The sequence below is a fragment of the Harpia harpyja genome, chromosome 6, assembly GCF_026419915.1.
Source record: "Harpia harpyja isolate bHarHar1 chromosome 6, bHarHar1 primary haplotype, whole genome shotgun sequence".
NCBI classification, from domain to species: Eukaryota; Metazoa; Chordata; class Aves; order Accipitriformes; family Accipitridae; genus Harpia; species Harpia harpyja.
Genome location: NC_068945.1, coordinates 42,186,630 through 42,199,365, shown reverse-complemented (window position 1 = coordinate 42,199,365; position 12,736 = coordinate 42,186,630). Strand labels below are relative to the sequence as shown.

Here is a 12,736-nt window from a genome sequence, read left to right as displayed (position 1 = left end):
CGGGGTTAGTTCTGTATGTTAGTTGTGGTCTTGATGAAAACAAGATGCTGAAATATTTTGCATGACAGAAATGAATCTCCAGCTCATGATTATACATCTAAGGTCTGCAGTAACAAGAGGCAGGTTGGAATAGGAACATCTCACACTTTTTATTTATTTATCCTCATAACTCTACCATGATGATGGAAAGTCTACTCTTGTTAAGACCAATAACATCTTCCCCATTCCATAAAGGGGAAGAAGATACATCAAAGTAGATGACCTGAATCAGGTGTAAATTTTCCTGTTTGTTGCATACAATGAGACTATAGTTTCTGGACTCCTCTTCTTGCCTAAATTCTCATTTGTAGGCTGCTGTTAAGGGATCAGCTGGGATGGTTTGTCCACATTTCAAATGAAATGGAGAACTTAAGGAATCTACCCCTACACTGAAGATCACAGTTCAGTGCCAGTGTCCATTCAGTGCCTGTTGTCCAACAATGCTGTAAGCTATTGACAGTATCAGCTGTGGCAGAGCTTCGGGATGTCTGTCAGAACCGTCAAATCCACAAAATCCAGAGAACACTTGCCAGCAGAGTTGCAGATTTACACCTAAGTATTGGAGAGTCTGTATATATTCATGCTTCCTTCCACTCCTTTCATGGATGAAGTAAGCATATTTGCCAAGCATCTAATATCTTACCCTAAGCCTAAGAATGCATTTTCTTATAGTAAAAGCACATCTGTTCCAGAGAAAGATACTACTATAAAATATGTAAGAAACCAACAGCTTTAATTACTTAATTACAAGCTTGCTTGAATCTTGTAACAGCTAGAGAAATGGTGAAAAGAACTAATTAATGACAAGCCTAATCAAAATAAGAACAAACCAAACCATTCTACTTGATTGTCTGTGGTAGCTAGAGTTGGATGACTTCAGTAAGCTATTTAAGAATGCATATATCCAGGCATGCATGACCTAAATGATACTTACTCTCTAGGGAATGGCCTCACTGTCAAAGTTTGGATCCAGACCTGAGTTCCCTCAAAGCTTAGGCTTTTATAGAGCTCCTTTTAGACACAAGGACTAGTACTGATTAACTTATTTTCTTCTTTTTTTTAAATGAAATCATCAAGGGGATATTTTTCTGTGGAAAATATCTTTGTAAAAATCCTTGGACGTTGTAAAAGAAAATAACTCTCAAAAGAATTCAAGCCTAGCCTGACCAATTTTTATTTTCAAAAGAGATATTTCCATTTTTAACATAAGAAAGGTATCTTGAAGAGCACATATGACCAGCGAGCTAACTTCCTGCAGAAGAAAAAAACTCCAGAGAAGTTTCCATGGGCACTAATCATTAAGATCCAGTTTTGAAAAGCCATATGAATCCCTCCCCAAATGGCACTAATTGTAAAAATATTTCTAACATATGAAGATGTTCTCAATGTACAAAGAATATACAGTGTCAGCTAGCTTCTGCAGGCCAATAAGCAAGAAAAGGAAAATTCAGCAGCTCATCTGTAAAGAAAGCATGCGCCTGTAAAAAGAATTAAGCGTTTTTTTGAATGTAGCCAAAATTCTACACTGAGACCTGCTTCAGAGAAAGCAATCATTCTGTATGGGCTTAATTACACACACAGATACATCATTTTCTACTATAAAGAAGTTAAATGCAATTGATAATAGTGGAACTGTATTGATGCTCATCCATTTCTTTTCCCTCTCCCATATCTTGGAAGAACTGCATAGTATTCTATGCTGTTCAGCATTGTAAGAGCTTTTTAAAAAGTTGAAAAACCTGAAAAAATGAAGTTGAAAATAGGAAAAAGCTGATGTTTTATTATTTTATTATATATCTCTTGTTTGATAAGAAATCTGTGATATCATTTTAGAAAATAATATTCCAAATCATACAAACATTTCACAATTTAAACTTATCATCTGCATTTAAGGAAAACAGCAGCATAAGTCTGTCGGAAGGCTAATGTAATTTTAATGTACCTCTGCATACGTTCTGTTATTCTGGTTTACAAACCCATATTAGGTGCAGAAGGAAGAAGCATTTTTTTATGGGTTAGGCTTTAAAGTAGCAAATAAGCAACATGGAGAGTCAAGTCATTAGGTGAGGAGAATTAGACAAGGATACCAATTACACTCACTTGCCTTCTATAAGAGCTTGCTACGTAGTTAAAGTGCCAGCATAGTGTCTATCGTTTTAAATATCACAATGTTCACACAGATAATACACAGAATAGGCAGGGTTGCATTTACTACACCCCATTTTTAATAAAAAACATTTCTCATAAACAGATATTTCCAATTCTTTTGCACAGTCTTGTATGAAAACACTTATGATCTTTGCTTTTACACGCAACCACGTGTAATGAATATACTAGAATTGCACAGCAACACTTAAAAATCTACACCATTTAGAAATGGAAATTTTAGTTATCTAAAGTAATTTTTTGCAGTGTCTCACTCTTGCTGCCTAATAAGTTGGTTAGAATTCAAATACTATAGAAATAACAAGAAAACCAATCAAGTGCCATTTACAAAGGTACAAAATATACAGCAAAGTTAACCTCTCATTAAATAAAATATACATATTAGCTGATGTTCCAAATCATTAGGTAACACCTTATTTTAAGGGATAAACTTCTAGGGAGCTTTCCCCCCCCAGTATAGGAGAATTACACAACCGTGCCTTTCTCTGTATGCTTATGCAATGAGTCACATTCATTTTAACTGCTGATAATAAAGGACTGAGTTGATCATTCCGCGTATTGAGGGCCAAAAATGATCACTGGTGGACTTGCAGTAAAGTCAATGGGAAACCCTAGAGATCAGTTTCACCTAGGTTCTCACAGCCTATTTAAATATTTATAGTAATAACGCCAATCATTATCACCATGGTGGCTATTAAACCTCCACGCGAATTCTCCTGTAATCTAGCAATCGACGTACCATTAAAATAAAGTGTTGCCAACGTACTCCGCATTCACTCTGTTGTTAAAATAGTGAGCTATGAAAACTGCCTACTTGTTCTTAAACCGATCTCCCTGAAAATAAATGAGTTTTAGAAAAAATAGCATGTTCCCACTTAAACCAGCCATTGTAATTTAACAGTTTGGAATGAATCGTAAGTGCTTGTATGTTAGGTTAGCAAAGAGGTATAACACCAGCTACAATTACAGCAGTGTCGCATCCCTGACGTTTACTCTTGGTCCAGGCGTATATTAACCATGGCAAAGCATCGGCCTAGGCTCTGAAAGAATGGTACGACGAAAACATCTGTCAGACTCTTCCATATAGTTTGCACTGAAGGCAAGACCATGAGACAGGTTTTCACAAAAGGCACCACGATCCTGTAAAAGAGAAAATGGAAGAACTGAAGATTGCTGCTGCTATAGCACAGGGAAATCAGGATAACCAAACACAAGTGTGAGATCTTATGGAAGAGGAAGTGATTGCATAACTCTAATTCTCTAAACAAGTTGATTTGATACTCTCGTGCTCATTCTCCATCAATTTTGTTTGCTCACAGCCACACACCTTGTGCTGGCTTTGGCTGGGGTAGAGTTAATTTTCTTCATCGTAGCTGGTATGGGGCTCTGTTTTGGATTTGTGCTGGAAACAGTGTTGATAACACAGGAATGTTTTCATTACTGCTGAGCAGTGCTTACCCAGAGCCAAGGACTTTTCTGCTTCTCCCCCCACCCCACCAGCGAGGAGGCTGGGGGTGCACAAGGAGTTGGGAGGGGACACAGCCGGGACAGCTGACCCCAACTGACCCAAGGGAGATCCCAGACCATAGGACGTCAATGCTCAGCATGTAAAGCTGGGGGAAGAAGAAGGAAGGGGGGACATTCGGAGTGATGGCGTTTGTCTTCCCAAGTCACTGTTACGCATGATAGAGCCCTGCTGTCCCGGGGATGGCTGAACACCTGCCTGCCCGTGGGAAGTGGGGAATGAATTCCTGGTTTTGCTTTGCTTGCACGTGCAGCTTTTGCTTTACCTATTCAACTGCCTTTATCTCAACTCCTGAGTTTTCTCACTTTTACCCTTCCGATTCTCTCCCCCATCCCAGCAGAGCGGCTGCGTGGGGCTGAGCTGCCGGCTGGGGTTAAACCACGACACACCGGCACAAGCAGAAGCACCATGATGCATGTGGTCCTCTGGCCAGGATCACCTGCATGCAACACGGGAGAAGAGACGCCAGCTGTCTTTTCACCATGTCTCTGCTTCCTAACTGGGAATGCTGAGCTAATTTTTGGACATGCCTTTTACAGGGGTGAACTTTTGCTGTCCTCTCCCTGCTGCTGGACGGGCTGCTGTACGTGATACGCTGCAACCCTGCTGCCACCGCGCTGCGGCTGAAGAACAGGGTCGTCCCCTAAGGACTTATGTGCGCTGTGGTCATATCTGAATGTGGGTCTTCAAGGCTTGACAGAAACACCACATTCCCCAGTTTCATCGATGGGGAACAGCGCTCTTTACGATCTGTTCTTGCTCTGCTGTCTCTTTGAGTGTTTCTTTTATCCCCCTCTCTCTCACATGCACAAATGCACCGGCAGGCATGCACATCGCCATTGGTGTCTCATTCCTAACAAGCTAACATTGCTGTTACAAGTTGCTACAATAAAACAGAAACAGTAAAGCAATATCCAGTTACATTGGATTACTGTAGCGCAGAGACACACCAAACCTCAGAAAAATGGCATCTTGCTGATCCTGTAAAAGTTTTTGGTTTTGGGTGAGAAACTAAGGTAGAATGAGGTCAAAACTCCTGGTCAGGGGAAAGATCTTTTTATTCACTCAGGGTGCATACTTGAAAGTATTGTGCTTTCATCTCCTGAGCACTAGTAACCATCTGGGGATGCTCTCCATATGTCCCAATTCCAAAGCAATGTCATTAGTGGTGGCTTAAGCCAAGCACACTAAGAACGGAGGCGAGCCAGAAGTGCACATATGGGCAGCTCACCAGGGCCAGTGGATACATGATAACTGACCACACTCTTTTAAGTTATTCTCCTGCTTTAATCATGTACTGGCCAAAACCCCATGTCATTTCACTAAGCTGGATGTTCTTATTTGGGTGCAGACAAATTAAATGTATAAATAATTTATGTAATACTGAAGCGGTACTACAGCAAGGTTTTGAGAAATCTCTGTGCCATATATAACACAATTATTTCCTAAATTATGTAGAAAATGCTATAGATTCTCTTGATAAAGATGATAAACTCTGTTCTAGTTTGCTGTTGCATTCAAAATTTAAGATCCCAGTCTTGGATCCACATAATTCCTTTGCAGATCTCTCATTGACTTTGGTTGGAATGACAGGAAATACTTAATTTACTATTTCATCATAAGTCTGAAAAATATGTAAGTATCGTGTATTTCCAATGAGTAGCGCTTAGAATAACAAAGTAGAAAAAAACATTTGACATTTAAAAAAAGTTGAAGCTTAGAAATGTAAGGAGTCAAAATGAGTTATTTTCAGTGTTTGTCTAACCAGATTCTCAGCTCTTATCATACAATGCACACCATATACTAGTATGTCTATGCTGCACTCTAAGCTAACCCAGATGGATTTAAACAAGAATAGTTTTTCTAAAACCTTCTCTTCTTTTGTCTCTGCTGAAACAGCTAGTAATATACACACCATATAGAACTGTGAGTGTAACTGGAATAATGTGTATCTAGTTTTAAACTGAACTCAGTAAACCATGTGTTTTATAACCACCTATAGTATCACTGCATATAGAATAGATAATTTCTAGAGAATAAAATTAGGGCTTCACATGTTAGAATACAGTTGATAAACATCAGTAATGCAACGGGGAAAAAAATGGTATTTCTCCAAGCAACACAGGGAAAACACCAGAAATGGCTACTCAGCTTGTGTTGACTTCACCCCTTTTCCATTTCAGTTAGTTTATAAAGGCTATGTCACTGCTCCTTTGCTGCCATCTAAAATTAATTTGGCCTGCATTTTTTTTAAATCTAACCGAATTGCAGAGAAGCAGGAAAGCTGACATTTCTACTGGACCCTTTGTCGACAGGATCACACAAAATACAAACTAAACAAATACCGCACTATGCAGAAGTTTCACAGAAAGATGTAGTGAATCACAGGATGTCATTAGGGAAGGCTGGAAAAGCAGTGATCGTACTACTTGCAACTGTTGTAGAAGGCATTCACACAGTACCAGAACTCAACCTCTTTTGATAATGTTAAATACAATAAATATCAAAATGTTTTGGTAATGTTTTATAATCTTTTAACACTTGGTATCCAATTCTATGGTAAATGCACGCAGAAAACAATGTAGGCTAACTCCGTAGGAAGATATGTGAAACATGCTAGCAACCAAAGCTAATTAATGTAAATAACTTTCAATTTTAAAATAAAAGTCAGTCTACTTAGACAACAATTACTCAAACACCTTTCCTCAGAGAAGAAAATCCTTTATACCCAAGAGAACCAGTAAAAGATATTTTCAAACTTTTAAAATACGTGAGTGTGTCTACATATGTATCTACATGTATACAAGCACGCATCCTGTTCTGTTATCCTACTGTGCAGCATTTCTAAATCATCAGAGGGTGCAACGTGCCTTCCATGGAGTGACAAGGAACACCTAATAAATAAATAACCAAGTGCCACTAGAACCTGTGTATTTGTTTTTGTGACCTGTCAAATAAACATTAACATATATATCCTTTACTCCCGGTGCTGTGGGCTTACCCCAGTCTGCACTTCATTCACAGAGAAGGTGACTGCTTGCCTGAGTAAGGTCTAACAGTGGAAGTAAAGTCGGCATATCTCAAGGATATCAACATTTACTGCAATATTGGTACTGCTAGTGTTACCACATGGTACAGTATTGGGAAGAAATCTGTTGAATTTGGCATCTAAGCTGAAGCGTAGCCAAGGTATTTCAACTACCTATATGACCTCTCATTGAAACTTGTTATGTATATATATCATAAAATACCCATCTTTTCACTAAGTAGAAGGAATCACCTCTTTTGGGAACTGTTGAACTGAAAAGAGCAAATTACCCCATTTTTTTCCATCTTATCCTATCCTTCTTTCCGTTCAAGGCAGGACATCTACAAAATTATACCCATCAACATTTCTCACTTTTGCTCACATTACTTTTCTTCTGCTAATCCCTGAGGAACATTGTGAAGAACCAAACACCTCTTGGAAATGGCAGAGCACAATTTAATTCGTACTGGTAAGGCTATTTTCAGTTCAAAGCAGCTCAACTTTTCACAGAGTTGGGCAATGTGGTTGGAGTAGTCATTCACTATTAATTCAGATTCCTTCCTCAAAGTGAAGAATGACATCTTATCCTGCAAAATTTTTCCAAAGGGAACCTCAGACATGTCTTAATGCTATTTTTCAAATGCTACACCATTCAGTGGTTGAATTACCCAATTCCACGTATGCACATGTACTACATCATGATTTTGAATTAAAAAGTCTTGCATGGCTCTATAATACAAGCAAGCATTGTGAACAGATGGCTAAATATTACCTAGCAGTTGCAGAGCTTCTTGTTGAGTCCCATTAACGCTTGGGATATTTAGGAGTGAGGCAAGAGATAACCACTAAAGCCTTCCAGGACCCATACATAGTATATGAAGTGCATTAAAACCAAAAATTATATATCCCAGGACCTGGGTAGACTGGAAAAGAAAAAACTAAAAAGGAAGCAAGACAACATCCACCTACTTCCTCTTCCAAAGGCAAGGGATATATACTGGACATGAACGCAGAGGGATCAAGGCAACACCAGATCATAAGGTGGGTCTTCATGGCATAGCTGTACTGTAATTTCTTTTGATTTCAGACAGCCAGTAGGGAGATGGTTTTGGGGTAGAGTATGACAGCAGTAAGTTATGTAAACGGAGTTGTGGAGAAAGAGGTAAGAGGCGATGCGTGTCCATATCTACTTCTCTGCGTATAAGTCCCTGGCTACATCTTAGCACTGTGAATGGAAGATCAAGCCGAGAGGAGCTCTGAGTACCTACTGCTCCACCTGATGACAAGAGCATAAAGCTGGCTGAGTCCTTGTGCTTCAGAGCCCATCTCAGATCCAAGACTCAAGTTATGGGTCCTCAAATGAACCACTGATTCTTAGCATAAATATGCAACATACCAGAACACAATTCAGGCAAGACCACAACAAATCGTATATGAGATTCAAGTGTTAATTAAAAGAGGTGGCAAATGTGGCTTGGAACAAGAATCAGTCCCTGATCTGTAATAAATATCATGATCTTGCATGTGCTGCCTGGAAAACCAGCAGTGTTCTGCTTCTGTTCAAAAATCAGTAACCTTAACAGCCTCAATCTAAGGACATGCTTAAAAGCTTGCTAATATTCACAGAAAGATGTTAAAACTCAGTCTGACAAATTCTGCCATGTATAGTCTGTGGTGAGAATGACAGCCATCAGTAAAGGAGAAGAAATGTGGAGAAGGAGTTTTTCTTGAACTGGCTTGTATGTAGGTTGCCAACCTGCTAGCTGGCGCAGTGTCAGCCCATCAGTATCTTTTAGCAGGTAGTATAAAACTGGATTCTGGCTCAAGCAGCCAGTTTGAGAACAGGAACAGAATATGCTCCATCTTCATAGTTAAAAATGAAAATTAAAGTCTATTATTACATATTTCTTACTCAGCTTTCTTTTTGCTTTCCATGAAGTCTCACATATTTCCTTCCTTCTTTAGCAATCTTTTTGCTGGTGGAAGACAATATTTACTACCAGGTATGAGGGGGGCAACTCATGAGGTGTCCTTGATGCACGAGGAATGCTGAGCCAGACTTTTGTGGATATTTAGCATGCTGACAAAACTGCAACAACATGTGTGACAATCAACAGAGCTCTGTGCCCAAGCGCTTTGAAAAGTTGTTGAAACACCTTCGAATTTAGCCTCAGGAAAGGCTCCCTACAACAGATCAATATCATCATCTCGCTGGATTGGATGATGAAAGTGAGGCACAGAGATTCTGATAAGCCCTCCTGTAGGCAGCCATGTGGGAGGGTGCGCCCAGGGTTTTCCCATGATGTTTCAACAGCTGAAGACAGAGTTATAGTGGAATTCCCTTCCTCTCACCCACAAAACAAGGAGTTACTACTTTTTTCAGACCCAATGGGGCTATGTGGGAGCCAGTACCATGCGTTTATGGTCCCTATACCTGCACTGCTCCTGCGCTACCCTCTCAAATGCAGAAACTTTGAACTCCTTACTCCCATGAAATCTGGAACATGGAGAGCTGCAGAGCAACTAACTTTTAGTCTCAGTGTGTTCCACCTTTCCGTTGGAACAAATCCAGCTTGTGGTTATGGGAAGACGAGACAGTGCTGGCTTTGGATGTAGCACTGGATGGGGTCCAAGGGGGTGCAGATAGCGCTACTGATTCTTTCACACCCATCCCAGGTGCAAAGAAGGTCAAAAAGAAAGATCAATTCTGTAGTGACAATGAACGTAGGGAAAGAATGTAGTTGTTGGGGTAGCAAGTGTGTTCACAGAAAGTCAAGGGAAACTTTTCAAATGAAATGCCACATTAAGACAGTCCTATTTCAGATGTACTGAGAACCCACAGTTCCTGAGAGAGTCACTAGGGACTACTTGCATAAATAGAAACTGACCTCTGAGTCCTGGTTCAGTCAAAGTCATGTCTATGTATCAAGGCTGTGAAATCCAGATACAAGATCATTCTGAAGCACAAAACCTTATTATTACAGTCTTAATAAATTCGGCATTGATGAATTCTTCCATAGCTATTCCACTACTGGATATCTATATGCTCTCCGTACCCTTTTGCAGTCACATGGTACACTACAGCACAGCAACAGCTGACAGACCTACAAGTCTGGGCACACTATACACTGTTCATAATAATTTGGGGACCAGAGAAGTAGCAGGTGGGCAGCTCTAAACTACACTGCAACACCTTTGGATATTATGCAAACTCTATGCTCCAAAATTCGAGTTAATCAGTTTTCAAAGTGGCTCATGACAATGTCATCAATCCCAACTTCCCTTCCACTTTCAAAAACTGAAATCTGCACTCACAAGATTGCAACCACATGTTCAGATAACCAATGTATTCCTATCGCTTTGAGTTTGTTTCCCAGTTTCTGGATTGTATTTTGCTTTCCTTAACAACTTCATGATTCCAATGTTACCCAAGTCAAATGAGACTTTGCCCAAAACCCATGGATATGGAAAATCCTGGTTTGCAGGATGACGTTGACAATCTGCATTCACCCCTTCCTCTGGAGCCTGCTGGATTCTCAGTGCTTTCCTCAACCTCATTCTTTTCCCTGCCTTTCTTCCTTCTCTATAGTCATCTGCCTTTCTGGTCTCAAGGTACTCTTCCCTGATATTTTGCCAGTATATTCTGTTTAAAATACACCAGGTTTGCTGTGACTCGGAGGGCTACTGTATTTGCCTGTGAACCTGGGCCAAGGCCAGAGGCAGCTTTCCTGAGCTCAGTAGGGGTTCTTTGCTTAGGTGGAAGTGCTTTGGGGCACTGCACCTAGAGATGGCCATGTACCAGATGCAAGGCAGTGACAGTAGATTTTGTGGCAGTAGCAAAGAAAGAGCGAGCTGGGCCCTCAAAAGCTTTCTTCAGTCTGCGAGGGAAAAAAAGAAAGAGGTAACCGTACTGAGAAGGTGCCAGGTGTAAGTAATACTTCTGCCCAGGTCTTTCATTTCAAATACGTGTTTTAACAACTTAACAACCAGTTTAAAAAAACCCAAGGTATCATTACTATTACTCCCGAAGCCAGCCGAGGCTGGAACGCATTGCGCTTACAAATGGTAAAACAGGCTCTCTGCCCCACGGAGCTTACACAGACGTGGCAGACTGCTGGTAAAAGCAAGGCAGGGAACTGAACCAGAGAGAAAACATCGTTTTCCTTTCTCTCCCTTTACAAATAAAGCAGATAATGCAAGTCGGTCTGACTACCGGACGGCGGTCGACGGCTAGGCAGCAGTGCTACAAGAGGAGAGTCCTGCCGAGCTGTCTGCAGAGCCCACGCACCGACGGGCGACCGAACCCCCTTACCAGATGTGCAGGCAGCTGAGCACCGCGAAGACGATGCCCACGGCCAGGGCCAGCGGTATGGCGAGGAGCAGCGTCAGCAGCTTGTAGAGCAGGTACTTGCTGAGCTCGAAGAGAGCGTGGCTGCAGATCCACACTTTGTCGAAGGAGTGGGTTAGCTCGGGCTCCGCGATCACATCCTCGAACCCCAGCTGGAACGAGAGGGCCGCTCTGCCGTTGGGCGGAGCCGGGACCCGGGGACCCGGCCGGGGACCCCCGCCCGCCGCCCCGCCGGGGGGGGGCCCCGGCCGGCCGGCCCGCCCGCCGAGCCCCAGCCCCGGCCCCGGCCCCGGCCCGATCCCGGTCCCCGGCCGCCCCGCGGCACCTGCAGGTGGGCGTTCAGCCCGTGGGGGTCGCGGTCCAGCTCGTCCTCCGCGCCCTTCTCCGCCTCCGGCAGCGCGGGGCCGCCGCTCCGCGGGAAGTTGTCGTCGTCCATGAAGATGCGGGTGTCCGCCTTCTCCGTCTCCAGCCCCATGGCGCTGCCGCCCGCTCCGCGCCTCCCGGCCCGGCCCGGCCCTACCCCGCCCGGCCCCGCCGGCCTGGGGCGGAGCGGGGCTGCCCGCGACACGCCCCGCGGGCCGCGGCCGGGGCCGGGGCCGGGGCCGGGGCCGTGGCCGGGAGCAGGCGCGGCAGGGAGCCGCGGGATCGGGCTTCGGGCCTCGGGCCTCGGGGGGGGCGCCGCGGGGCAGCGAGGGGCCCGCCGGCTGCAGCGCCTGACAACAGCCCGGCCCCCCGCGCCGCCGCCGTCTCGGCTTGGCGGCCGCTCCGTGGGTCGGCACTTCCAGCCGGGCTCCCCCTCCAGCTGTGCGGAGCCGCCGGGCGTGTTTGGTTTCCCCCATTCATCTGAAATCGCCGGCCAGCGCCCCCCCCCCCCCCCCGCCCCCCGCGCTGCTGTCACTGCGGCCTCACGCGTGACGGACATTTGTAGGAGCGAGGCTTTGTGGCATCGCAACGACGGGCCGCAGGAACAAAAAGTGGAGGCGGTTGTGCACCAGGCCGGACCTGCAGCCCTCTTCCCAGCCGAAGGGAGTCGGTGGAAGAGAAGGGGGGAAGAAGGGGCTGTTGCCGCTGCCCCCCACGGTGGCCGTGTCCAGCCCCAGCCGTCCGTTACGCCGCAACATCACTCACTTGGCTCATACTCGCCAAACTGCCTAACTGTCGCTGCAATAGAATAATGCATCCATCATTACAAGCTGTTGCCGTGCCTCTCCTTGGGCTTTAGCTTTGGTCCGAACAAATGATTTCCTCTGTTTTATCTGGGAACATGTTTTAAGCCTAAGAGTGACCTATATGAAAGTGAGCAAACTGCTGTTAATCACTGCTAAAAGTATTTGATAATATTGATATACAGCATGAGCTCGCGAGCTGTCAGGAGTACATTCTTGCTGCATTCAATAACCACGATCACCTGTCACTCCCAGAAAGAGAAGTGGTATTACTAACCAATGATCCAGGCTTGTTAAATTAAAAGGAAGCTGGTACCGGTAACTTTCTTTAATTTTCACCACTGCATTAAAACAAGCATAGCTTTAAGCTTTGCAAAGCTCACAGGAAAGTGATATAAAAATAACTATGCAAGGCTCGGGTAGGAAATCAGCTAATACAATGCACTGGACCATATTGCATTGTT

General features: G+C 43.7%; 1 protein-coding gene across 1 annotated transcript; it reads right to left on the bottom strand.

The window, feature by feature from the left end:
• Positions 1 to 1,189: 1,189 nt before the first annotated feature.
• CAV2 (caveolin 2) lies at positions 1,190 to 11,645 on the bottom strand. The gene is made up of 3 exons (XM_052790358.1): positions 11,432 to 11,645; positions 11,071 to 11,258; positions 1,190 to 3,345 (listed from the first exon to the last, which is right to left on the bottom strand). Exons 1-3 carry the CDS (start codon positions 11,579 to 11,581, stop codon positions 3,195 to 3,197), a joined length of 489 nt encoding a protein of 162 aa, XP_052646318.1. The 5' UTR covers positions 11,582 to 11,645; the 3' UTR covers positions 1,190 to 3,194.
• Positions 11,646 to 12,736: the final 1,091 nt, after the last annotated feature.